The following is a 26,024-nucleotide window of genomic DNA, read 5'->3' as shown; positions in this document are numbered from 1 at the left end:
CAAGTGCTCTACCACTGAGCCTCCTTCCCAGCCCATTGTGGGTTGATTTTTGTATCCTACTACTTTGCCAAAGTTATTGATCAGCTCTAAGAGCTTGGAGATGGAGTCTCATATCTGTTAGATACAAGATGATGTAATCCACAAGTAGGGATAGTTTGACTTCTTTTTCTTTTTTCTTTTTTTTTTTGGGGGGGGGTCCAGTTGTGGGGCCTGAACTCTGGGCATAGGTGCTGTCCCTCAGCTCTTCAGCTCAAGGCTAGCACACTACCACTTGAGCCATAGCACCACTTCCAGCTTTTTTTTTTCTGCTTATGTGGTGCTGAGGAATCGAACCCAGGGCCTCATGCATGCAAGGCAAGCGCTCTACCACTGAGCCACCTTCCCAACCCCTTGACTTCTTTTTCTATCTGAATCACTTTTGGAATATTTTTTTGTAAATCCCACAAAGACTGTCATTTCTCTGTAGATATATCAGCTATGTCTCTAACAGATGTACAATACTATTGTAGAATAACTCACTTAAATCAGACAATAATTGCTTAATATCACATAATACCTAGTTCAAGTCATGTTCTCTGCTTTCCCATTGTCTTCTAAATGACCTTTGTACTGATTTATTCCCATTGGTAACCAAACATGATCCTTTCATTACATTTGGTTGATTGGTCTCTTAAGCTTCTTTTATTCTATGCAGTTTCCCTCCTCTGCTTTTTTCATGCAGTTTGTCTTTAAGAAGCTGGATAATTTGAATTCAAAATTTACTAAACTGTATTCTGATGAGGTCGCTTGATGGGTAATTTCTGTCAATTGATGATTAGATTGAGGGGGTTGATTAGATTCAGGTCCAGTTTTTGGTCAAGAATCTGCTACAAGGGATGTTTTGTACTTCCTGTCACCTCTTATTAAGGACATGCTTAACATCCCATTGTCCTATTTTTAGTGAAGCAGATTAAGTCACTGCCGTCTGATCCTTCCATTATAGAATTCCTCATCTCGTCTGTCATTAATGCTATTAACTTAGTAGCCCTTGATAGTCACAGGCTAGGTCCAGTATGTCATTATGTGTTGCAAAATGATAAGTTTTGTTTTGTTTTAAATTGTTTTCTTGGCTTTGATTCATCTAAAGAATTTTTCCTTATGTCTCTTACCCTGAAATCAAGTTTACACAGGAAAAGGGGAGGTTCTGGACTCCTCAACTTGAATGTCTGTCATTAAGAAAAAACAAACCCTGCCCGACACTGATAGCTCACACCTGTAATCCTAGCTACTCAGGAGACTGCGATGTGAAGGTTGTGATTCTAAGCCAGTTCAGGCAGAAAAGTCCAGGGGACTCTCATTCTCTTCTATCCAATTAACCAGTGAAAAGCCAGAAGTGGAAGTGTGGCTCAAGTGGTAATGTGCCAGCCTTGAGTGAAAAAGCCAACTGAGAGCACACAAGGCCCTGGGTTCAAGCTCTAGTCCTGGCACACACACAAAAAACAACAAAAAACGAAAACCAGCCTTGATTACTGGTACTGCTCCACCAGGATGTGCAAGGATGATGTTTAATCCAAAATGAAATACAGCAATTCATGCTTTTCTCCAGGAAACTGGCTTCATGGCTGGAGTTAGGTTAGAGCATCATTTGGGCTGATGGAATGGGACCCAAGTGAATTCTCTCTCCTTTATTTGTAGCCATCAGCCTCTGGGGAGCAGGTCAAAAGCTTTAACTTCGGAATTTCATCTTCAGACGGTGGCTGACTCCCTCCCTGCCAGTACCTATGAGGTATGTGGGTTTTCTTTGCTTCGTGGGGGAATCCTTTAGAGTTGAGGAAGGATTTTGTGATACCTGTATGCTTGTCTATTTGAATGAATGAAGGGCTCTGTAAATTACTGAGATCCAGATTCAAAGGCAGACCTGAAATGTGACTCTGCTGGTGTTCCATACAACAGCTGGCCTCGGCATGCCATGGTTTGGCGGGGAGGGGAGTTAGCCACATGTTCTCATCCACACAAATCCTCACCACAATCCTATGAGGTAGAGCATAATACCTGTTTTTGTGTATGTGTATGTGTGTGTAGGGTTTTTGTTTTTGTTTTGGTAATAATTTTATTGGTCTTGTTAATGTGTTGTACAGAAGGGTTACCATTTCTAGATAATGAGTACATTTCTTTTTTTGGATAATGTCACTTCTTCCTTCACTTTTCCCATTTCTCCTTTCCATCTCTGCCCAAAGTTACACAGGTCATTTTGCACACAGTGTATACTGAATAGCATGATTGCATTTGTTCATCCTCCCTTCCTCCCTTTCACTCCCTTTATTCCTCCAGAAGAAAAATAAATCCAAAGCAGAAACAAACACCACCAACAACAACAAAATCCAAGTTTTCATTTGTTTTTTGTTTTGTTTTGTTTTATTGTTTTGTGCTCGTACTAGTGCTTGAATTCTTGCTTGCCTTTTTTGCTCAAGGCTGGTGCTCTACCACTTGAGCCACAGCTCTACTTCAGCTTTTTTTTGTCAGTGGTGGAGCTTGAACTCAGGGTCTGGGTACTATCCCTAAGCTCTTTCACTCAAGACTAGCATTCTACTACTTTGAGCCACAGGACCACTTCTGGTTCTTGAGTGGTTCATTGGAGAAAAGACTCTCACTGACTTTTCTGCCGTGGCTGACTTTGAACAGTTATCCTTAGATCTCAGCCTCCTGAGTTGCTAGCATTACAGGCATGAGCTGCTAGTGGCCTGTGATACTTCCATTTTATAGATGAGAAAACTGCAACTCAGAAGTAACTGTTTCTTACCTAGCTTGGTTGTGGCAAGACTATGTCTAGACCATCTTGCTTCAGCTGTTGTATAGAGATCTGCGGGGATCTGTGATTACCACCGGTTCCTGTGTCAGTGTGCTAGTTTTGGAGCTTTAAGCAAATAACTTGCCAAGTCTCTAGCTGCCCATGAAGGTATCCTTTTGCCCTGAGGCCTAAGTGTGAAGAGGCCCCAGGACCTCAAGGCAGCCTGTCTTACCCAAGCCTGGCAATGATCCTCATGGATTGAGGGTAGAGCATACATGTGTATGTGGCATGCTTTTTGTGTTTCCTGCTTCACATTTACATGCTTCACATCTGTTCTAGTTGTTGGAGCTGAATAGTTACTGTCAGGAATATGCAACAATTAGTGAACATTTTAAGGCTTCTATGAAAAATTTCAAGATTGAAAAGATAAAGAAGATCAACAATCCAAAACTCTTGGATACTTTTGAAAGGTTGGTAGCCACATTTGGGGGTTGGGTTTTGTGTGTTTGTTTTTGTAGTTGTGGGGTTTGTTTTTGGTGCTGTCAATGGGGCTTGCACTCAGGGTATTGTGCGTTTGCTTAGCTTTTTCATTCTAACCTGGCACTCTGCCACCTGCCACCATTCCACTTGGAGCTTTTTGGTGGTTAATTAGCTAATTGGAGATCAGAGTCTTACAGATCTGTCTGCTTGGGTTGGCGTTGAACTGCAACCTGCAGATCTCAGCCTCCTGAGTAGCTAGGATTACAAGTATGAGTGCCCAGCTACCTTACGGGGTTTCTTTACAGAAAAGCGGGGTGTGCTAGAGTCTTTTCAGTTTATATTTACTGTTTTATTTTAGTAGACAACAGTTTTTCTGTCTCTACTAGTTTTTCTGTCTCTACTAGTTTTTCCATTGTATAAACTTGAGTTCCGCTAGGTGCCAGTGGCTCATGCCTGTAATCCTAGCTACTCAGGATGCTGAGATCTGAGGATCACGGTACAAAGCCAGCCTGGGGAAGGAAAGTCCATGAGACTCTTATCTCCAATTAACCACCCAAAAATTGCAAGTGGTGTTGTGGCTCAGGTGGTAGAGAACTCACCTTGAGCTGAAGAGCTGAGGGACTGTGCCCAGGCCTAGACTTCAATCCCCACGACTGACAAAAAACAAACAAACAAAAAGACTTGAGTTCCCCTCTTGCAGTTTGCAAACCTTACAAGTTAATGATTTTATGTGTCTTTAAAATTTTTTTGGGGGGGGGCGGTCCGGTCGTGGGGCCTGAATTCTGGGTCTGGGCGCTGTCCCTCAGCTCTTCAGATCAAGGCTAGCGCTCTACCACTTGAGCCACAGAGCCACTTCCGGCTTTTTTCTTTTTGCTTAAGTGGTGCTGAGGAATCAAACCCAGGGCCTCAGGAATGCAAGGCAAGCACTCTACCACTGAGCCACCTTCCCAGCCCCTCTTTAAAATTTTTCATGATTTTATTTTATTTTTTTTGTCAGTCATGGGGCTTGTACTCTTGGCTTTGGAGCTGACCTTGCACTCTTCAGCTCAAGGCCAGTGCTCTACCACTTGAGCCACAGTGCCACTTCTGGTTTCCTAGTGGTTTTTATTGGAGATAAGAGTCTCATGGCGACCTTTTCAGGCTTGCCTCTCCACCATGCATGGAAAGGGCAGCAGTCCTGTAAGTAAACTTCTTTTCCTGCCTGGAAAAAAAAAAAAAAAAAGAGTCTCATGCCTGTAATTCTAGCTACTCAAGAGGCTGAGATATGAGGATCATGGTTCAAAGCCAGCCCAGGCAGGAAAGTCTGTGAGACTCTTATCTCCAATAAACCACTCAGAAAACTGGAAGTGGCACTGTGGCTCAAGCGGTAGAGCTCTAGTCTTGAGCTGAAGAGCTGAGAGACAGCGCCCAGGCCCAGAGTTCAAGCCCCACGACCAAAAAAAAAAGTCTCATGGACTTTCCTGCCTGGGCTGGCTTTAAACCTTTATCCTTAGATCTCAGCCTCCTGAGTAGCTAGGATTACAGGTGTGAGCCTGTACAATGAATTGTTGACTGAATTTTCCCTTTTGAAAGAAGATTATTTAAGATGATTTCAAGATCGGCTGTAGGATTGATGTTTATTAACTAGAGCAAAGAGAATGTCTTGATGGTAATTCTTATATTTCCTTATCATAGCAAGAAATGGATGATGAATAATAGAGACGAGAAACTTCTCTTCTATGCAACAAGCCGTGCCCATGTAGATTCCATCTGTGCAAATAATTTCGACTATGTCTTACATGGAGCTCATGAAACCAAATATGGAAAAGGTTTGTACTAGAATAGAGAAAGCTAACTAGCTGAATCATGCTCTAGGTCTATATACATGCTTCTATTAAAAGGGATGTGTAAAGCCAGGCACCGGTGGCTCACACCTGTAATCCTAGTTACTCAGGAGGCTAAGAGCTGAGAATTGCGGTTCAAAGCCAGCTAAGGCAGGAAAGTCTGTGAGACTCTTATCTCCAATAAACCACCAGAAAACTGGAAGTGGCCTGTGAATCAAGTGGTAGAGCGCTCGCCTTGAGTTGAAGAGCTGAGGGACAGTGCTCAGAGGCACTGCGTTTAAGCCCCATGATGGGCAAAAAAAAAAAAAAAAAAAAAAAAGACTTCTTCTAGAGGTAATAGAAATGTCTCTGGAGAAAACCCAAAAGAATCCAACAAAGAGCCGAATGCTAACTTTGCAGGAATTGGGCCTGGCTTCCAGTGTGCTGTCTCTTCCCTGTCCTCTGTCCAGTAGCCGTGCCTTACCTGTGGAGTTCCGGGATGACCGTGTTAGAGGCAGTGGCGGCCATGTGAACTCTCAGCCTGGGAAGGGTTCCTTCCTCAGGTTACAGCAGCATTTTTGCAATTAATTGCCAAATCCTATTTTGATTTTTATGAATTGGATCATGATTCTTTCTTTTGATAGTCCTTCCAATAATTACAATTCTCCTTGAGGCAAAATATGTCTGACTAAGGCTGGATGGGAGGCCCTGAGTGTAAGCCCAAGTACTAGCCTCCCTCCAAATATGTCTGGCTAAAAAATGAATAGTTATAAATAATTATATATGTGCTTATATATACGGAGCTCTCTTTCCTTCCCCATTTAAAAAAAAAAAAAGCAGTGCTACTTTATTTACTTACAAGTTAGAAGCTCACTATGGATAGCAGGCTTGCCTTTAATTTGTGATCTTCTTGTCTCTGCTTCCTTAATGCTGGAATTATAGGCATGCATTACCATAGTAAAGGCACATTGGTTTTTCAAGATTATTTTTGAGAAGTTTGTTATTTCTGAGCCCAGCAGATTTGAAATGGAGCCTAGATGCTAGAGGATAACAGATTTGGGGGGAAAGAATCTACAAAACAGACACCTTTTTTCTTTCTTTCTTTCTTTCTTTTTTTTTTTTTTTTTGTCACTTGTGGGGCTTGAACTCAGGGCCTGGCATCATTCCTGAGTTCTTCTGCTCAAGGCTAGCACTCTACCATTTTGAGCCACTACACCACTTTAGGTACTTAATTGGAGATAAGAGTCTCATGGGCTTTCCTGCCCTGGCTGGCTTTCAACCTTGATCCTCAGATCTCAGCCTCCTGAGTAGCTAGGATTACAGGTGAGCCACCTAGTGCCTGGCTCAACTTTTTTTTTTTTTTTTTTTAATCTTATGCTAGGGCCATTAGTATTGAGGAATAGAGGAATGTAGGGATATTCACCTTATAACTCAAGAGGGCATCTCTGTGTTATTAATGGCACATTCACAGTGACATCTGTTATTAGTAAAACAAAAGTTAAATGGGTTGCTTCTTTGCTTGGTACTGAGATTTGAATCCATGGCTTCATACATGCTAAGCAAATGCTCTTCTGATCAGCAGGATGCCTCACTAAGTAGCTCAGACTGGCCTCAGACTTATCAATCTTTTTGTCTCAGCCTTCTGAGTGGCAAGATTATAGGTGTACACTACCATACCTAGCTCTATAGTATAATCTTATTTGTGAATAAATAAACTGGACTAAAATAGTATTAGATTGGATGTGCATATATATGTATGCAAGTACATAGAGACAATTGTGAAAGAAATTCCCAAGAAGTTATTAACTGTTGGAGGAGTGGTGAGACTAGATATGACCTCCCATACTGACCTACTTAGGTCATATTGATGTACTGGTAGTATATTATTCAGCTTTGTGTTACTACAATGAAATACCTGCAACAACTAACTTATAAAGAGGTTTGTTTGGCTTATAAAACCATGGCACTGCACGATTTTATAATCCCCTTGGAAGGCTCACCCCCAATGAGCTAGGACCCTCACTCTGCCCCATCTCCCAAGGGCTGGCCATCTTCCAGTGCATCATCCAGAGAACTAAGCCTTTAATACATGGGGCCACATTCAATACCCAGACCACAGCAGGCAAAGTTTCATATTTAACTTTATTTATTTATTTATTTATTTTATTTTTCTTGGGGGGGGGTCCAGTCATGGGGCCTGAACTCTGGGCCTGGGCGCTGTCCCTCAGCTCTTCAGCTCAAGGCTAGCGCTCTACCACTTGAGCCACAGTGCCACTTCCGGCTTTTTTCTTTTTGCTTATGAGGTGCTGAGGAATTGAACCCAGGGCCTCAGGCATATAAGGCAAGCGCTCTACCACTGAGCCACCTTCCTAGCCCCTCATATTTAACTTTAAATGAGTAGAACATTATTTACCCAGCTCTTCCCATATTTGGTCTACCTGGGATAAGCAGTGTAACTGGAGTTCAAACATCTAACTGAAGAAAAAAAGAGAGAATGACAAACATCATAATAAATGGAAAGTGGCTTTGAACTATGATTCTCAGATCTCAGCCTCCTAAGTAGCTAGGATTACAGGCATGAGCCACCAGTACTTGGCCATAAACTTTTTTTTTTTAATGCAAAGGATGGTTTTCTAAATATTACTAAGATATTGGGACACAGTCCCTTGTCATCTGATTCTCTGTAATAATATTCTCAATCTTTCTGATTATGTCTAGGCAATTACTTTACAAAAGAAGCCATCTATTCCCACAAAAGTTACGCATGTGATACCAAAAATACCGTGATGTTTGTAGCCCGAGTCCTGGCTGGAGAGTTCATCGAAGGAAATATGGCGTACACGAGCCCTCCTTCCATGTATGACAGCTGTGTGGATACACGGTTGAATCCTTCTGTCTATGTCATCTTCCAGAAAAGTCAGATTTACCCAGCATACGTGATTGAGTATGTGGAATCAGATAAAGCCTGTGTGATAAGTTAAGGAATGGCAAATATTAATGATACCTACCAATTTAATTTTCTTACAGGACCAAAGTGCCCTAGATAAATAGGGTAGATTTTGATATTTCCTTGCCAGGTGACCTAATGCCTTAAAATTAGTAGCTTCCAAGCTTTGCTGTACAAAATTTCCAATGCCTATCTTGGACCCCTCTCCCAATTAAGTCATTACTTCTGAGGGTGATCATCATGCAGAGCTAAGCTGTTTTGTTTTGTTTTTTTTGTTTTTGTCGGTCATAGGACTTGAACTCTGGGCTTGGGTGCTGTCCTTGTGCTCTTCAGCTCAAGGCGAGCGCTCTATGGCTTGAGCCACAGCGCCACTTACAGTTTTCTAGTGCTTTATTGGAGATGAGTCTCATGGGCTTTCCTGCCCACGCTGGCTTTCAACCTTGATCCTCAGATCTCAGTCTTCTGAGTAGCTGGGATTATAGGTGTGAGCCACCAGTGCCCAGCTTCAGAGCTAGTTTTTAAAGAATTCCCCATAATTCCAATGTTTTGTTGGAGAATTTGCGTTGTCTTAGATGTAACTGGTCAAAGCTTGATTGCTAACTTCTCTGTCAATTACATCAACCTTTTTCATCTACTCTTTTAATTTACTGGATAGCATAAGGTGGTTTTGTTTGGATTTAATTGAAAGAAAATTATCTCTGTCGATGAGATGGAATTATACCCATTAAAATCAGGACTTAAGACATTGCATCTTGGGTAGAAGATTTGCCGAGACCAAAAATAACAACAACAAAATAAGAGTTAAATTTAAGTATTACTGCAGATCTAAATAGAGTACTGTGTCTTATGTAATGAGCTGATATGAAGCACACGTTTCTGTGTCTTTACATTTCGTTACAACACAGAGATTCTAAGGGCTTGACGCAGATGCAGTTGTAAGAACAGAAACAACAGAAACAACTGCCCGGTTGGGCTCTTGATGGAATTATGGCAAAGTAGCCATCTGTAGTGTCAATACAGAGAATGTTTTTCAGGTCAAGATATCATGGAAATGTTTGTGTTTTAGGAGGACTAAGTTGCAGTAATGAGATTCATACAAGCCTGGTTGATAAACCTACATGTTGCCATCGTGGCTTGCTTTGGCGATTTTAACAAAGCTCACTAAGAAATGAGAAGGGCCGGCCTTGGACCCTGATTCAGGACACCAGGTTTGTTTTCTGGTATATACAGAAGCAGAACCGGAAATGATGTGCGAAGCATGCCTTGTCCCTGCTAGGGTCTTCTCTTTGTACTTAGGGCAAATTAAATAGCATTAGTCTTAGGAGCACATGGGTAGCTGGACCGATATCCTTTTGTATTATGACTCAAGTGTTTTTCTTCTTCAACAAGCTGTGCCAGTTGCCAAAATTGCCCGTTCTAGTTCCACTTGAGTTGATATTTCTGTTGGTCAGATTTTACATCAGTATCTAAAGTGTCAGAATTTCTTGGTTGAGGTGATCTCCTTTTATTTATCCTCCTCACCCCAGCTACGCAGGTCCTTTAGGCCTAGTTCAGTGGTTCTCAATATCTCCTTTCTACCTTTTCTTCCCTTTAAATGATAAACCCTTCACAATGTCTGCTTTGTGATTTTCGCATGCAATTCAGAGATAAATATACTAACCACATGCCATTCTAGAAATAAATTAAAAATTCAATAAAACTAACAAAAACACAAAAGGGAAATAAAAGGCACATTAGCTTGGGTACAACTTCACAGTACTAGAAGATATAAAACGTCGATGCCTATGCCTACTTATAGTGAATAAATACGAACTCAGAGGTAGGAGCTCAAAAGTTATAGTGCACAGAGAACATGAAAACCCAACAACAAGAATGGACATTTAGGATAGAAAGTCATGAGGTAACTTGCTTGTAAATGATAGCACTGTGTATATGTGATAGGAACGAAATAACCTTTGAAATATTCTGTATAAGAGAATTTACAGATTGTCGACAGAAAATGAATCTACTATTGTCACAGACAAACTGTGAGTCTTAATGAATGTCTAGAGAGACATTCAAAATTCGTATAGGGTGCAAAATGATTGCTGACTGTGAGAACTGACCAGTGTATTGCTTGATCTTCGGCATACTTGATTCTCACGTGCTAAATGCCAATTGCACCTGGTACCCTGAAACCTTTCTCTAAGAAGACCACCATAAACCCCAAGACCTGCTTACCCTTTGCAAAATAGCTGTTTTGCAATATCTCTTTTGCTATGCTGAGATGATTCCTAGGTATCACATGAATATCTTTTTTAAAAAAGTCAATCGAGGAGCTGGGAAGGTGGCTCAGTGGTAGAGCGCTTGCCTTGCATGCCTGAGGCCCTGGGTTCAATTCCTCAGCACCACATAAGCAGAAAAAGCCAGAAGTGACGCTGTGGCTCAAGTGGTAGAGTGCTGGCCTTGAGCTGAAGAGCTGAGGGACAGCGGCCAGGCCCAGAATTCAGGCCCCACAACCACTCCCCCCCAAAATCAATTGAATGTTCTATTATAATGGAAACATGGAACTTAAGAAATTTATAATAAAGCTGAGTGTATTCATAGCTTCTCGAGGTAACTTCTCTGAGGATTCCAGTTTGAAGGCAGCTCAGACACACAACACAAATTAAAGATACTCTTATCTCCGGTTAACCAGCAAAAAGCCAGTAGTGGAGTTGTGGCTTAAGTGGTAAAGCGCCAGTTTTGAGTGAAAAAGCCAAATGAGAGTGTGAGGCCCTGAGTTCCGATACACACACACACACACACACACACACACACACACACACACACACAAATTTGTAATGAAATATGTTAAATGCTCAGGCATGACTACGTTTTACACCATGAGACAGACATTTACTCTTGCTCTGAATAGGTGTTTGGCTTAAGGCATCCAGGAAAATGAAAGATTAGAGATACAGGTAACACTAGAATGAAAACCAGTAATTAGTGAAAATCGTAACACACCATATAATCTGTCTATGGTAAAGGAAAATCTGAAGTTCCTGTTCCTGAAGCAAGGGTAACATAATGTAGCACAGGACACATTTCCGATTGTCTCAGAGAAAAATGCTTTGTAATCTCTCAGACAAGCACTAGGTCCTACGTAAATGTCCAGCAGGACATTAGACAGTCGTGCAGAAGCAGAACAATTCTTCTTCCTGTGGAACATCTGTTGTGCATCTGGCAGCATCTACTCAGTGTCCACGCCGCCCTCAGCTACCATGAAACCAACAAGCCATCTCCTTTCTGGTATACTACAGTGACCACTGAAATATGGATACTGGGTCTAAGTAATGCCATCTTGTCTTCACCGCCATCTTGGCATCTTAATCGATGATGGAAACTTTTCACCCAGTTCTGAACACTCTCTGGCGGTGATATGGGTCATTCTTTAAACAGTAGCTGTGTTATGGGTTATGCAGCTCCAGGAAAGTCTTGCTCTTCCTAGCTTGTTTTGCTTCTGTGAATACTTTTGCTAGGTTAAGTTCCTCATACCGATTCTGTGGTTTTTTGAATGAACTGCATTCGAGTGCTTTTGAGGCATGAGTCTGCTCACAGAGGCCGGCTTTATAATAAAGAGTTCAGATTCAACTTCTCAGAGTGTGGCTTCTCTGTATTGCGCAATTGAATTCCTGTATAACAGAACCAACTGACCCAGTTCACATCTAGCACCCTTAATTTAGCTCAACTGTCCATTTGATTAGATCCTTTCCAATCTTCCAAACCTCTGGTTTTGAAAATACTTTTGTGCCAGGTGCTGGTGGCTCATGCCTCTAATCCTAGCTACTCAGGAGGCTGAGATCTGAGGATCACTGTTTAAAGCCAGCCCAGGCAGGAAAGTCCATGAGACTTATCTCCAATTAACCACCAGAAAATCCAAAGTGGTGCTCTGGCATAAGTGATAGTGTGCTTGCCTTGAGCTGAAGAGCTTAGCACCCAGGCCCAGAGTTCAAGCCCCATGACTGACAAAACAAGAACAAAACACTTGTGAGCCAGGTGCCAGTGACTTATGCCTATGTAATCCCAACCATTCAGGAGGCTGAGATCTCAGGATAAAGGTTCGAATCCAGCCTGGGCATGAAAGTCTGTGAGACTCTTATTCCCAATTAAATCACAGAAAAGACCAGAAGTGGCGCTGTGGTTCAAGTGGTAGAGCATTAGCCTTGAGCAAAAGGAGCTGGAGGACAGTCCCCAGGCCCAGAGTTCAAGCCTCAGGACCAGCAAAAAAAGAAAAAAGAAAAACAAAATCTTGTGCCTTCATTTGTCTATGTTGAGCATCTGTCCAGGATAAAATGATCTTTTTGTACTAGTCAGTTGGTTTTGCTTGATTCACTGATAATGTTGAATTCTGTTGAATATGCTCAATTTTTTATGTTTCAGTTGAGTTTCATTGCCGCTTCTGTTTGCTTAATTTGAGAAATTACATAATAAAAAGAAAATAATGGATTCAGTTTTGCTGCCTTTATTTGCTCTGCTTGTAGGTATCTCTAATGGCAGAGACTGGTTTATTCAAAAGGAGATGATGTGATTTTCCTCTTCTGGCTTCCTCATTCCTGGCACACTGCCAGTGCAAGGCCGGGCTGGTGGTGCCTGGAGAGACCCACAGGGGGTGGGCACATCTCTGGTTATGGAGGTAGGAAGAGAAAGGTTGGGAGCCAGTAGCATACCTTCGGGTCCCGGGGGTGCATGCAGGGTAAGACTGAGGCACACAAATTTGAAGTGAATATTGGCAAAAAAAAAAAAAAAAAAATGTGTGTGTTGTTACTGGGGCTTGAGGCCTGGCCACTGTCCCTTTGATTTTTCTTTCCAGGCTGGCACTGTATCATTGAGCCAAGCTCCATTTGCGGTTTTGCTAGTTAGAGATAAGATTCTCAAGGAAACATTGTCAGACATCAACCTCCTGAGTAGCTAGGATGACAGGTGTGAGCCACAGGTACCACCTGGTCATCTGCTTCTTTCATAGCGTTGTTATTATTGTTGTTGTTGTTTCCAGTCCTGGAGCATGAACTCAGGGCCTGAGTACTGTACTGAGCTTCTTTTGCTCAAGGCTAGTACTCTACCACTTGAGCCACAGCGCCACTTCTGGCTTTTTCTGTTGATGTACTGAGGTATTGAACCCAGAGCTCATGCATGCTAGGCAAGCACTCTACCACTAAGCTACCTTCCCAGCCCCTTAATAGTGTTCTTCACACTTAGCTTTCACAGCTTCTGTTGCCTAACACTCAAGTGTCCCTCAAAAGTATATCCGTTCCTTCACCTGAGGGAATGAATCCAGGGCATGCTATGACTGAGCCTGTTTGTATTTTTTTTTTCTTTTTGAGATAGGGTTGAGGAAAGTTAGAGAAAATGAGGCCTTGGAATCAGCCGTGAGAAATTTAGAGACGAACACTGTTGGTCAAGAGCTTGATTAAAAAACAAAAACAGAAACACTACTTTTGCGATATGCCTTGTGTTCCCTCATAAACAGCAACGTTCAGTTAAAAGAAAAGAAAAGGAACCAGAACAGCTGTCTCCCTCTGCCCTGGCCTACATGTCCAGCTGATTAGCATGCTCCAAGGCTGAGTCTTAGTCTCTTATTCTGGGAAAATGGCTCCTTTGGGCACAACAAAGTATTTGCTAAGAAAAATATTTATCTTCAGGATAGACACCTGTCTTGAAAGGAGTGTATGAAGAACCTACCCTTTATCTGAAAGAAGTCCAGACATCAGTGACTCAAGTTGTTTTTTTGTTTTGTTTTGTTTTCAACTCAAGTACAACAGAGACCAAGTGCAGCAGGCTAACCTTGAAGTCTCTTGACCCAAATGATAAATACTGTAACATCAAGCATGAGTAAATGTTGCCCGGTGTTAGAACAAAAGGGAACTTGTGCTCCTGGGGTAGATAGGAGCCAAATCCCAATTCGACTTGCTTTTAGCCATAAATACCTCTGATGTCAAAGCAGCTGGGGGTGTCTCCTGTGAGCATCCCCCACTCTACCTGCTAGAGGGTGCCTCTTTCTGCTTGCTCAAAAAGTTCTGCCAACTTTTCTTACCATTGAGACTTGTCCAGGACAAAGGCCCTGAATGGAGGGGGGCAGGAGGGAGGGGGGAGTCATTTGTGGGGTTTGAACTCAGGGCCTGGTTGCTGTCTCTGATCTCTTGCTCAAGGATAACACTCTACCACTCTGAGCCACAGCTCCACTGTTTGTTTTTTTGTTTATGTGTTTGTTTGTTTTTGAGTAGTTAATTGGAGATGAGTTTCAAGGGGACTTTCCCACCTGGGCTGGCTTCCAACTGGGATCCTCAGATCTCAGCCTCCTGAGTAGCTAGGATTACAGGCATGAGGCACCCGTGTCCTCTGCCTGGTGCTGGGCTCCCTCCCTCTCCCTCTCTTCTTCTTTTTTAAAGGAATCTTCACAAACCCCCATTTGCCACCAGTGACAGGGTTGTACTAAGATCCAAGCTGGTCTCAAGCTTGAGGACCTTCTGTATCCTGAGTAGCTTTGTATCTCCACTAAGGCCTAGACCTTATATGAAATGCAACTGCATATGAGCCCTTTATTAGATTGTCCACTGCAAGTGCAATAAAATAGAGGCTTATAGCTCCTCAAGCCTGCTTTTTTCCTCACTACTTGTCTTGCTTTCTAGAAAGCCATTCCTCTCACTATTGCCAGCTATTCTAAAATAGCTGTTATGGGTTAGGATGTAGGTCAGTGTGCAGTGTTTGACTAGCAAAACGTATCTCTCTCTCTCTCTCTCACACACACACACACACACACTGTCCTACGAAATGTCTGGACACAGGTGGTGATATACAGTAATGAGTTAGATTACAAAGGTCTTATCGCTGGGTTCCGGTGGCTCACCTCTATAACCCTAGCTACTCAAGGGGCTGAAATCTGAGGATCACGGTTCGAAGACAGCCGGGTCAGGAAACTCCAATTAACCACCAAAAAGCTGGAAGTGGAGCTGAGACTCAAGTGGTAGAGGTCAAGGACAATGGCCTAGGCCTTGACTTCAAGCCCAGGACACACACACACAGCTCAGTGCCGCAGGATCACTTTTCCAGCGTGATCAGCGGCCACCGTGATGTCAGACACGACCCCCCCACACACACACACCCCTACGCAGCTCACTGGTCCCGCCTCAGAAGCCCTTGGGGTGGGGGTGGGGGGCGCCCGAGGCCCCGCCCCGGCCGGCTGGAGGGCGGCCGTGCCGGGGAGGAGTCTCGGGGCCGGGGCCGGGGCCGGGCCATGGCGGACCCCACGGTGTGCTCGTTCCTCTGCAAGGTGCTGTGCGCGCACGGCGGCCGCATGCTCCTGCGGGACCTGCGCGGCCACGTGGAGCTGTCGGAGGCCCAGCTGCGGGCGGTGCTGCTGCGGGCCGGGCCCGAGCGCTTCCTGCTGCAGGCGGTGGAGGCCCGGGAGGGCCGCTGGGACGCGGAGGCCGAGGCGGCGGCGGGCGGCGCGGCGGGCAGCGCGGAGGCCGCGGCGGAGGCCTGCCGCGTGGTGGCCGTGACCTCCGCGCGCCTCTGCGCCCGCTACCAGCGCGGCGAGTGCTCGGCCTGCGACCAGCTGCACCTCTGCCGCCGCCACATGCTGGGCCGCTGCCCGCACCGCGACTGCTGGTGAGGGGCGCGGGCGGGGGACCCCGGGCCGCCCTGAGGCGGGGTGCCGGGCGGGCGCGGCCCCGCCTGCCTGGACCAGGGGCGTGCGTGAGCTGCGCGCGCGCGTGCGTGTGTGTGCGCGCGTGCGTGTGCCGTGTGTGTATACGTGTGTGTACGTGTACTGGCCCTGGGGCTTGAACTCGGGGCCTTGCGCTTTGTTTTACCTTTTAAAATGTGTTAGTATGCAGGTGATTACGGAAAGGCACATGACATGTCAGGTAATGGGGACATTTCTCTGGGGACCGTGTCACCCCTTCCCTGGCTCTCCCCAGTTCTCCCCTCCCGGCCCCACCCACAAGTGGCAGCGTTCATTTCCCACCTCGTGTCGTTTCCTGGGCCTCCCCAACCCTCCCAAAGACAGAGAAAGGAACGCACGGACTGACCAGAAAAGAAGGTGGAAACAGCAACAAAGGAAAACACCGTCCGTGTCCATCTCCTGGAGCCGCTTTTCTTTTTAATAGTCAACTTCTTTGTTCATTTCTTGCACCTGAAGTTCTCTTTCAGGACATCCTTGGCCCAAGACTCTGTGCCACAGACCCTCAAAAAAGTTCTAACATTTGCATTTCAATTCTTCGCATCTTTTGTGGTGGTGAGTGTAACGTCCATTCCTGGACGCGAACAGACCTCGCCCAGTACCTGCGTTACCTAGGCAACTGGGACACCTGGAAGAGGTCACATCTGCATCGCTGTGGTCACATCTTAATCTGATGTAGTCACACCTTTCTCCCACCTGGTCCCACCTCTTACCTGGTCCCACTTCCCTTTACCTGGACACACCTTCCCCCCCCTCCCCCATATAAGGCCTAACCCGGGCCAGATGCTCTCTTTTGCCAGCCACGTGGAGTGTCAACCTTGCCTGGTCCCAACAGGTCTACTGAATAAACCTACCCCTTACCTGAATACCACGTGCGTGGTGCTGTTCTTACTCGGCCACCTCTTTTTAAAAACCTAACAGTGAGGTCTTGCAAAAATGCTTCCCCCTATTAAAACTAGTTGTAGCCATTCTCAGGGCCCTGAACGACTCTGATTGCCTTTAGGCTCTTATCATATAGCACAAATATTGTCGGCCTTATCTAAATCTCTGCTTAAACACGTTTAGGTAAGCAGACTCCCTGGCTGGCTGGCCTTGTGCTTTTGCTTAGGTTTATTTCACTCGAGGTTAGTGTTCTACCACTTGAGCCACATTTCCATTTCTGACTTTTTGCGGGTTAATCGGAGATAAGAGTCTCCTGGGTGTTTCTGTGCCACTGTCTTCAGACCGAGATCATTTGATCTCATCATCCCCAGTGACTAGGATTCCAGGCACGAGCCATGATATCTGGCCAACTCAGTATTTTGATTTTTATTCTCAGTACTTGAGAAATTGACTTCACCTGTAAGCCGGAAGCTGCCCTGGAAAGGGGCCGCACCCGCCTCCCCTTGCTCACCTCAGCATCTGACCACGGCTGTTGTATTCTCCTAGGTCCATCTGTGCCCTTTCCCATGACATCCACAGCCCAGTCAACACCCAAGTCCTGAAAAGCCATGGGCTCTTTGGTCTCAATGAAGCCCAGCTTCGCATCCTGCTTTTGCAGAATGACCCGTGCCTTTTGCCAGAGGTGAGTCACCGCTGACCCTCATTGCTGCATCCTTACAGGGGTTTCCTCTGGCTTTTTGGCTTTAGATCTGAGTTCTGATTGCTTCGAAGCTCTAGGAGTTGGGGTCAGTTTTGTGTATCTGTGTTACTTGGATGGGCCTAGGAAGATAGGGCCCTATCCTAGGAAGGTGCTCTGACTTAATCCACGCCCCCCATCTTTTTGCTTTAGTTATTTTTGAATTAGATCTCCCATGTATACCAGCATAGATGAAGTCCTTCTCTTCATGCTTCCCGTGTAGGAGGGATGCTAGGCATTCGATGGCACCGCATACTGGTTGTGATGAGGTCTCATGAACTTTTTGTCCAGGTTAGTCTCAAACCTCAAACCTCCCAAATCTCTGCCTTTCTAGTAGCTGGGATTACAGAAGTGAGCCAATTCCATTATAACTGCTTAGTTTCTGAGTCTCAAGATGTACCCATTACAGTTGCTATTATAGCAATTAGCATGCTTGTTTCTGTTTAGCCATATAAAGAATTTTTTAAAAAATGGAACTCCCAAGAGAATATATTATGGGACTAATTTTCCGAACTGGTGGTGCATACCTGTAATCCTAGCTTTTGGGAATCAGAGGCAGGAGAAATATGAGTTTATGGCCAGCGTGTGCTATGTAGTGAGATCCTACAATAAAAGAAAAGCAAAACAATCAAACTAGACCAAAAATAAAACAGTAGGATTTTCTAATCTAGCATGGGGATTCTATCATAGACATTCGCAGTCTAGAGACTCATGAATACTACCCGTCATCATGCGGTCCTGCCTTAATTCCAGAGGCAGCAAAGGCACCCACTGTGAGCCAGGAGTCTGGTGCAGGGGGCCGAGGCCGCCATCGCAGCAGAATCTGCAGGCAAAATGTGTCTGAGGAGCCAGAGGTTTCTTCTTGGCCATCTCCTTTTAACTTCCTTCAGGCTTTGAAGCCCGGCATGAGCCATAAGCAACCTGCTTGAGACAAGGTCTTGATCAAGCCTGGGCTGGCCTTCATCTTGGAATCTTCCTCAGCCAGCCTCTAGAGTAGTAGAAATGACAGGCCTGTGCCACCATACCTGTCAACACATCAATGCTTATCTTTTTTTTTTTTTTTTCTGGCTGGTTTTGTGCTTTGGGGGGAGTGATAAGGGCCTTTGTGATCTACGCTAAGCAGTGGCCTAGGGCACAGTATAACTGTATTCTTCACACTGTACATGAAGCCTCCAGAATCATTCATTCTAATGGAAACTTTGTACCCTCTAACCTACTGTCTCTGTGCTCCCAAGGTTTTTTTTGTTTTTTGGGGTTTTTTTTTTGGCCAGTCCTAGGCCTTGAACTCTGGGCCTGGGCACTGTCCCTGAGCTCCTTTTTGCCCAAGGTGCTCTACCACTTGAGCCACAGCGCCACTTCTGGCTTTTTCTGTGATTAATTAGGGATAAGAACCAAGATCCTCAGATCTCAGCTTCCTGAATAGCTAGGATTACAGTCATGAGCTATCCGCATCTGGCTCCTCTGAGTTTTAAGAGTGTTTCTGATTTTTGGGCTGAGATCTGTTCCTGGTCTTCAGCTTAACCCTATATCCTGCTATTTACCTTAGCTTATATTTTATTGTGTGTGTGTGTGTGTGTGTGTGTGTGTGTGTGTGTGTGTGTGTGTGTGTGTGTGTGTGTGTGTGTGTGTGTGTGTGTGTGTGTGTGTGTGTGTGTGTGTGTGTGCGCGCGCGCGCGCGCGCACCAGTCCTGAACTCAGGGCCTGGGCACTGTCCCTGAGCTGCTTTTGTTCAAGGCTAGCACTCTACCACTTGAGCCACAGCACCACTTCTGGCTTTTTCTGTTGATGTGGTACTGAGGAATCCAGCCCAGGGTTTCATGCATGCTGGGCAGGCACTCTACACTGAGCCACATTCCCAGCCCTAGTTCATTTTTTTTTTTTTTTTTTTTTTTTTTTGGTTGGCCGTGGGGCTTGAACTCTGGGCCTGGGCGCTGTCCCTCAGCTCTTCAGTTCAAGGCAAGCACTCTACCACTTGAGCTACAGCGTCACTCCCGGTTTTCTGGTGGTCTATTGGAGATAGGAGTCTCATGGTCTCTCCTGCCCAGGCTGGCTTTGAACCGCGATCCTCAGATCTCAGCCTCCTGAGTAGCTAGGATTACAGGCGTGAGCCACCAGTGCCCGGCTCTAGTTCATATTTTAATAGACAATAGAAATCACTTTGCTTACTATTCTTCTTTTTCCATTCTTTTTGTTTGTTTAATCAGTTCTTGTTTCCTTTTACAGACTAGATTTAGAATTAGTTAAATTTCTAAAGCTACATTATAGAAACTTGGCAGGTTGAATTGCATTACAATTATGTGTTTGTTTTAAAATTTTCGTGCCACCATTATAGATAAGATGTTTTATTTTGAAGTAGGTTATGTGTTCTGTATAATTTTCCATATTTCAAGTTAAGCAATTACATTCCTGTTTTGTCATTTACCATGTTCCTCTATCTTAATATTCTAAAGGTTTGTTAGGTTTGTCTCAAGCCCTACTACTGGGGCTTGAACTCAGGGCCATGTGTCTCTCTTAGATTTTTTGCTCAAGCTGGTGGAAACACTTCATTCAGAAGTACTCTTAATACTGCCACTTCTGTCTTTTTGCTAGCTAATTGGAGATAAGAGTCTCTTGCATTTACCTGTTCAGGGTGGCTTTGAAACTGTCTTCAGATCTCAGCTTCCTAAGTTACTAGCATTACAGGTGTGAGCCTATAATCTTAATTAATATTACTATTAGTATTAAAAGCAAGAATCGAAAGAAGATGATGTAGCTAGGTGCTGGTGGCTCACGCCTATAATCCTAGCTACTCAGGAGGCTGAGATCTGAGGATCGTGGTTCAAAGCCAGCCCGGGCAGGAGAGGGCAGGAGAGACCGTGAGACTCCTATCTCTAATAAACCACCAGAAAACCGGAAGTGGCACTGTAGCTCAAGTGGTAGAGTGCTCGCCTTGAGCTGAAGAGCTGAGGGACAGCGCCCAGGCCCAGAGTTCAATCCCCACGACCGACCAAAAAATAAAATAAAATAAAATAAACCACTCAGAAAACTGGAAATGGCTGTGGCTGTGTGGCTCAGGTGGTAGAGTGCTAGCCTTGAGCTAAAGAGCTGAGGGACAGCACCCAGGCCCAGAGTTCAAGCCCCACGATCAACAACAACAACAAAGAAGATGATGTAATCCCCAGTGGTTTAGGGCTTAAAAGATACAGAGCTCATGCCTATAATTCTAGCTATTCGGGAGGCTGAGATCTGAGGATTGTGCTTCAAAGCCAGGCCAGTCAAGAAAATTTGTGAGACTTTTATCTCCAATTAACCACCAAAAATCTGGAAGTGAAGCTGTGGCTCAAGTGCTATCCTTGAGTGAAAAAGCTCAGAGACAGCACCCAGACCCTGAGTTCAAGCCTCAGAACCAACACCAAAAAATGAATAAATACATAAAGTGATAGCAAGCAAGGAACCTGATTGAGAGCATGAGGTACCAAGTTCAAGTCCTGTGCCCCCATTAAAAAAAATCAAAATAAAAGAAGACACAGTGAACACTCACACTTGATGTGTTCCCTTATTTCTGCTCCAGGTCTGTTTGCTGTATAACAAAGGCGGCCACCCCCCCTACGGCTACTGCAACCTCAAGGAGAAATGCACCAAGTTCCATGTGTGTAAGAACTTTGTGCGTGGAGAGTGCACACTTCACACCTGCAAACGGTCCCATCAGCTCATCCACGCCGCCTCCCTCAAGTGGCTGGAGGACCAAGAACTAAGTGTTTCAAGTGTTGTGAATTTTCAGATCATCTCTGCCTACAAGCATATGAAGTTGCACCAGATGCTTGAAAATAAAGGTAGGCGTCTCCGAAATGGCCGAGAACCATAGGCAATGAGGTGCTTCGGAGATTCTTCACTGTGAAGAGGAAAGAGACTTGAGAGCCGGATGCTGGTGGTAGTGCATACCTGTAATCTTAACTAATCTTAACTGAGATCTGAGAATCCTGGCTTGAAGCCAGCCCAGGCAGACAAATCTGACAGACAATCACCAGTTAACCACCAAAAAGCTGGAAGAGGGGGTATGGCTCAAGTAGGAGAGCTCCAGCCATGAGTGAGAAAGCCAAGCAAGAGTGTGAGGCTGTGAGTTCAAGCCGTAGTACTAACACACACACACACACACACACACACACACACACACACACACACACACACACACAGACACACACTTGAAAGTGAGTCTGGGGATGAAATACTTTGTATGTTCATTGCAATTTCATCCTTGGAAAGCTTAAGACAGTTGACCTTTTGGAATGGAGCCCTGTAGTTCTAACCAAAAAAGAGAAGACTGCCAATTCATAGAATGTGCCCAAGGATTTGAACGGAGTAGCACCTAGGTAAATTGAGGGAAAGCTCAGGAAGTGGAGCAGCCTTAACAGCTAGGCTGAGAACAGAGGAAGGAGATGGTTCAATAACTATGTTGGAAACTCAGGACCCTCCACTGTCAGAAAATGAATAGAGGGGTGGGGAATGTGGCTTAGTGGTAGAGTGCTTGCCTAGCTCAGTTTTTATCCCAATCCACGCTATCCCTCTTCCTTGTCCGGGAGTCAGACTCCCGTGACACAATTGGTTATCAAGTGTGATGGGATAATGCAAGGAAGTTTGAAAGTACTTCAAGCATTAGTGAAGAAGTTCTCACTCAAGGTGGGGTGGAGAGGCTCTATTCTTTAACATGGCTGGCTGGTCACAAACAACATAGCAAGTGGTTATCGTTTCAAGACAAGAAGCAAATAATTCTAGGAAATACTGGTACTGAACCATGACTGGTTACAAGATGGGAGACATTTGGTCTGACAGAAATGATCACTTTTTCTCCCGTAACTAGAAAGTTAAATATGAGATGGCTTTCTTTATTACACTGAATGATAGTTATTTTATTTTACTTTTGTTGGTTATGGGTCTTGAGCTCAGGATCTGGTGCTGTCTCTGAGCTTTTTCACTGAAGGCTAGCATTAACCACCATTACCTGCCTATTATTATAGTTTTTGTTGTTGTTGTTTTTGGTCATGGGGCTTGAACTGGACATGGGCGCTGTCCCTCAGCTCTTCAGCTCAAGGCTAGTGCTCTACCACTTGAGCCACAGCACCACTTCCTGTGTTCTGAGTGGTTTATTGGAGATAAGAGTCTCATGGACTTTCCTGGCCACCTGGCTTTGAACTGTGATCCTCAGATTTCAGCCTCCTGAGTACTAGGATTACAGGTGTGAGCCACCAGAGCCCGGCTTTATTATACTTTTAATATATCAATCATATATTTGAATGCAGACAAAACTCTTTAAACTCATGTAACAGGAGTCTTGTCTGAGGCCTGGGTAGCTGGGCAGATGCTCCCAATATAAAGTGGAATTTTGACAGTGAAGGTATCACTGGCCAGCTCATCTCTTTATTTTTCCTTTTAGATAACTCAGCTTCTTCTACTGAGCATTCACAGGGCCTTGAGAAACAAGGAGCGCACAAGGCTGGGACAGCAGAAGCCAGGCCGCTTGCCCCTGTCGCTGCTCTGTCAGCCAGCAAGCCCTGTCCAGCTAAACCTTAAAGAGCATTGGAGAAGTGAGAAGTTTGACCATCTTGGAAGATTCAAAAGCACAGCTTTGCTGAGCTTTTGTTTGTAACAGTTCGTTCATGCCATTATTTATGAGCAGTGTTCATGATGATACCTACCTCACAGGTTGTAAAGATAGAAAAGGAAAAAATGTCAACTTAGGAAAGCGTTGCAGATGAGATTGGACATTAACAAGCAAGAGAGAGTAAAGTCTGAGTCTAGGGGCTGGGAATGTGGTTTAGTGGTAGAGTGCTTGCCTCGCATGCATGAAGCCCTGGGTTCCATTCCTCAGTACCACATCAACAGAAAAAGCCAGAAGTGGAGCCGGGCGCAGGTAGCTCATACCTGTCATCCTAGCTACTCAGGAGGCTGAGACCTGAGGATCACGGTTCAAAGCCAGCCGGGGCAGGAAAGTCCGTGAGACTCTTATCTCCAATAAACCACTAGAAAACCAGAAGTGGCGCTGTGACTCAAGCCGGTAGGGCATTCGCCTTGAGCTGAAGAGCGCAGGGACAGCTCCCAAGCCAGAGTTCAGGCCCCATGACTGACAAAAAAGAGAGAGAGAGAGAGAGAGAGAGAGAGAGAGAGAGAGAGAGAGAGAGAGAGAGAGAGAGAGAGAGAGAGAAAGCCAGAAGTAGAATTGTGGCTCAAGTGGTAGAGTGCTAGCCTTGAGCAAAAGAAGCTCAGGGACAGTGCCCAGGCCCTGAGTTCAAGTCCCCAAATGATAAAAACAAGAGAAACAAACAAAAAACTCTTGAGTCTGGAGGGGGTGAGTCTAGTACAGATCCTGTCATGCAGTTCCTGCCCGTAGTTCCCAAGTAGCTATTCCTGGTGAGGCTGCTTGGCTTTTGTGGTCCCTCCAGTTTGCGTGCCACTGATTGGCAGTTTCCATTGTGAGCATCAGAGCCTGTACATTTCCTACACAATTTTTATTTAGCTGCTTCATAAGCATCTATCATACATAATCATTTTTTGCACCTCTTAAAAAATATATCATAGTTGAACTACCTCTCTTACCCTGGAAGATTTCAGTTCTTCTGAACAAATTCTTGAATATCTCTTTTTGTAAAATCTACACAGTACCGAATTGCAAAAGTCATTCTTTTTACTCTTGCTTAATTTACAGGTGCTAAATAATATTGTCTTTTAACTTGCATTTCTTTAAATATATGTGCAAGTGACTAGATCTCTGTGTAACTACTTCCTGATTGTTTTGATTTTTAAAATTTCTTTTGTGTCGGTCCTGAGGCTTGAACTTAGGGCCTGGGTGTATCCCTGATTTTTTTCTCCCCACCAGCTGGGCGCTGGTGGCTCACGCCTGTAATCCTAGCTACTCAGGAGGCTGAGATCTAAGGATCGCGGTTCAAAGCCAGCCTGGGCAGGAGAGACCGTGAGACTCCTATCTCCAATAAACCACCAGAAAACCGGAAGTGGCACTGTAGCTCAAGTGGTAGAGCGCTCGCCTTGAGCTGAAGAGCTGAGGGACAGCGCCCAGGCCCAGAGTTCAAGCCCCACGACCGACAAAAAAAAAAAAAAAGCTAGCTAGCATTCTACCACTTGACCCACACACAGCAGTACATCCAGATTTTTTGTGTTTCATTGGAGATAAGAATCTCATAAACTTTCCTGCCCATGCTGGCTTACAATTGTCCTCAAATCTCAGTCTCCTGAGTAGTTAGGATTACAGGCATGAGCCACTAGCGCCCTGCCCAGTAAGACCTTTTTTTTTTTTTTTTTTTTTAGTTAACTGCCCTGCAAAACATATATTTGAGAAATAGGGACAATGTAATAAATTTTCATCAAGCCAGATTTATTTAAATTACAGAAAATTTCCTTATGAACCATATAGGACGAAATGTCCTTTTCAAAGTGAGGAATTACTATATTTTTTTCTTCAGGCAGTGAGTCATGAATCATACAGTAATTTTTTTTTAACTTTAGTTGTCAACAACTGTTTTCTTTTTCTTCTTTTTTTTTTTTTTTTTGGTCAGTTGTGGGGCTTGTACTCAGAACCTGGGCACTGTCCTTAAGCTCTTCAGTTCAAGGAGAGAGCTCTACCACTTGAACCACAGCACCACTTCTGGTTTTCTGGTGGTTTATTGGAGATAAGAATCTCATGGACTTCCTGAATCATGATCCTCAGATCTCAGCCTCCTGAGTAGCTAGGATTACAGGACTGAGCCACAGGCACCAGGCTTCAACAAGTTTGAATGATGTTTTCTATATTTTGTTTTGAGAGTTTTTCCCTCATTCTCAATTTTATAGGTGCTGATTTATCTTCCTTCCTTCCTTCCTTCCTTCCTTCCTTCCTTCCTTCCTTCCTTCCTTTCTCCCTCCCTCCCTCCCTTCCTTCCCTCCCTCCTTCCCTCTCCCTTCCTTCCTTCCTTCCTTCCTTTGTCTTTCTTTCTTTCTCTTTCTTTCTTTCTTTCTCTTTCTTTCTTTCTCTTTCTTTCTTTCTTTCTTTCTTTCTTTCCTTTCTTTCTTTCTTTCTTTCTTTCTTTCTTTCTTTCTTTCTTTCTTTCTTTCTTTCTTTCTTTCTTTCTTTCTTTCTTTCTTTCTTTCTTTCTTTCTTTCTTTCTTTCTTTCTTTCTTTCTTTCTTTCTTTCTTTCTTTCTTTCTTTCTACTGGGGATCAAACCCAGGCTTTATGTATGCTGGACACAGTGCTCTACCATTAAGCTGTACCCCAGCCTTGGTGCTAACTTCTTTTAAAAATATATCTTTACTTATTATTATTATTGTTATTTACTCTATCATTTTATCATATGTATTTTTGTTGCAACCCTTATGTAACAGTAAGCATACTTAACATTAAAAGGCTTAGTAGACTTTTACATTATGTGTTCTTATATATCTTAGAGTTGTGCTCTTATATATGTTATATGTGAAGTTTTTGGCTCACTATAATCTTTGTTGGAATTTATTCATTTCTATAATATTCCACTTTAAGGAGAGTTCTGTTGCTATTTATTCTGTAAAATGATCTCATCTAATTGTTACTAGCAAAGGTCTGGCTGCTTACCCAATGATGGCCTAGTGATGTCTGTAGTCTAGGGGTTGAGGCAAAGAAGTTTTGTTTTATTTTTTTGCTTGTTTGTTTTTGGTGCTGGTCCGGAGGGTTGAACTCGGGGCCTAGGTGCTGATATAATTCAGTGG

At 44.2% G+C, this 26,024-nt stretch overlaps 2 protein-coding genes and 1 non-coding gene across 3 annotated transcripts in view; 2 read left to right on the top strand and 1 right to left on the bottom strand.

The window, feature by feature from the left end:
• Positions 1-12,453, top strand: part of Zc3hav1 (zinc finger CCCH-type containing, antiviral 1) — a 57,650-nt gene extending 45,197 nt beyond the window's left edge. Inside the window, exons 11-14 of the mRNA XM_069996878.1 lie at positions 1,675-1,765; positions 3,107-3,237; positions 4,922-5,055; positions 7,768-12,453. Of these exons, the coding sequence (XP_069852979.1) occupies positions 1,675-1,765; positions 3,107-3,237; positions 4,922-5,055; positions 7,768-8,030 (619 nt within the window). The 3' untranslated portion in view covers positions 8,031-12,453. The remainder of the gene's footprint in view (positions 1-1,674; positions 1,766-3,106; positions 3,238-4,921; positions 5,056-7,767) is intronic.
• A 2,798-nt stretch (positions 12,454-15,251) lies between these two features.
• Positions 15,252-25,248, top strand: Zc3hav1l (ZC3HAV1 like). Its single transcript, XM_069996877.1, has 4 exons — positions 15,252-15,625; positions 17,127-17,262; positions 20,867-21,128; positions 22,727-25,248. Exons 1-4 carry the CDS (start codon positions 15,252-15,254, stop codon positions 22,861-22,863), a joined length of 909 nt encoding a protein of 302 aa, XP_069852978.1. The 3' UTR covers positions 22,864-25,248.
• Positions 16,656-16,787, bottom strand: LOC138810267 (small nucleolar RNA SNORA33). Its single transcript, XR_011367074.1, has one exon. It is a non-coding gene; the product is annotated as a small nucleolar RNA SNORA33 (small nucleolar RNA).
• Positions 25,249-26,024: the final 776 nt, after the last annotated feature.

Source organism: Dipodomys merriami, unplaced genomic scaffold (assembly GCF_024711535.1).
Source record: "Dipodomys merriami isolate MVZ:Mamm:240054 unplaced genomic scaffold, mDipMer1.0.p SCAF_5, whole genome shotgun sequence".
Taxonomy (NCBI): domain Eukaryota; kingdom Metazoa; phylum Chordata; class Mammalia; order Rodentia; family Heteromyidae; genus Dipodomys; species Dipodomys merriami.
This window is presented reverse-complemented; position numbering and strand designations above follow the sequence as displayed.

What these genes read in the sequence shown, in the direction of transcription:
- Zc3hav1l (XM_069996877.1), top strand. Translation starts at nt 15,252, where the DNA reads ATGGCGGACCCCACGGTGTGCTCGTTCCTCTGCAAGGTGCTGTGCGCG. An exon ending in TGCCCGCACCGCGACTGCTG is followed by an intron (nt 15,626 to 17,126) that starts GTGAGGGGCGCG and finishes GTATTCTCCTAG; the next exon opens with GTCCATCTGTGCCCTTTCCC. An exon ending in ACCCGTGCCTTTTGCCAGAG is followed by an intron (nt 17,263 to 20,866) that starts GTGAGTCACCGC and finishes TTTCTGCTCCAG; the next exon opens with GTCTGTTTGCTGTATAACAA.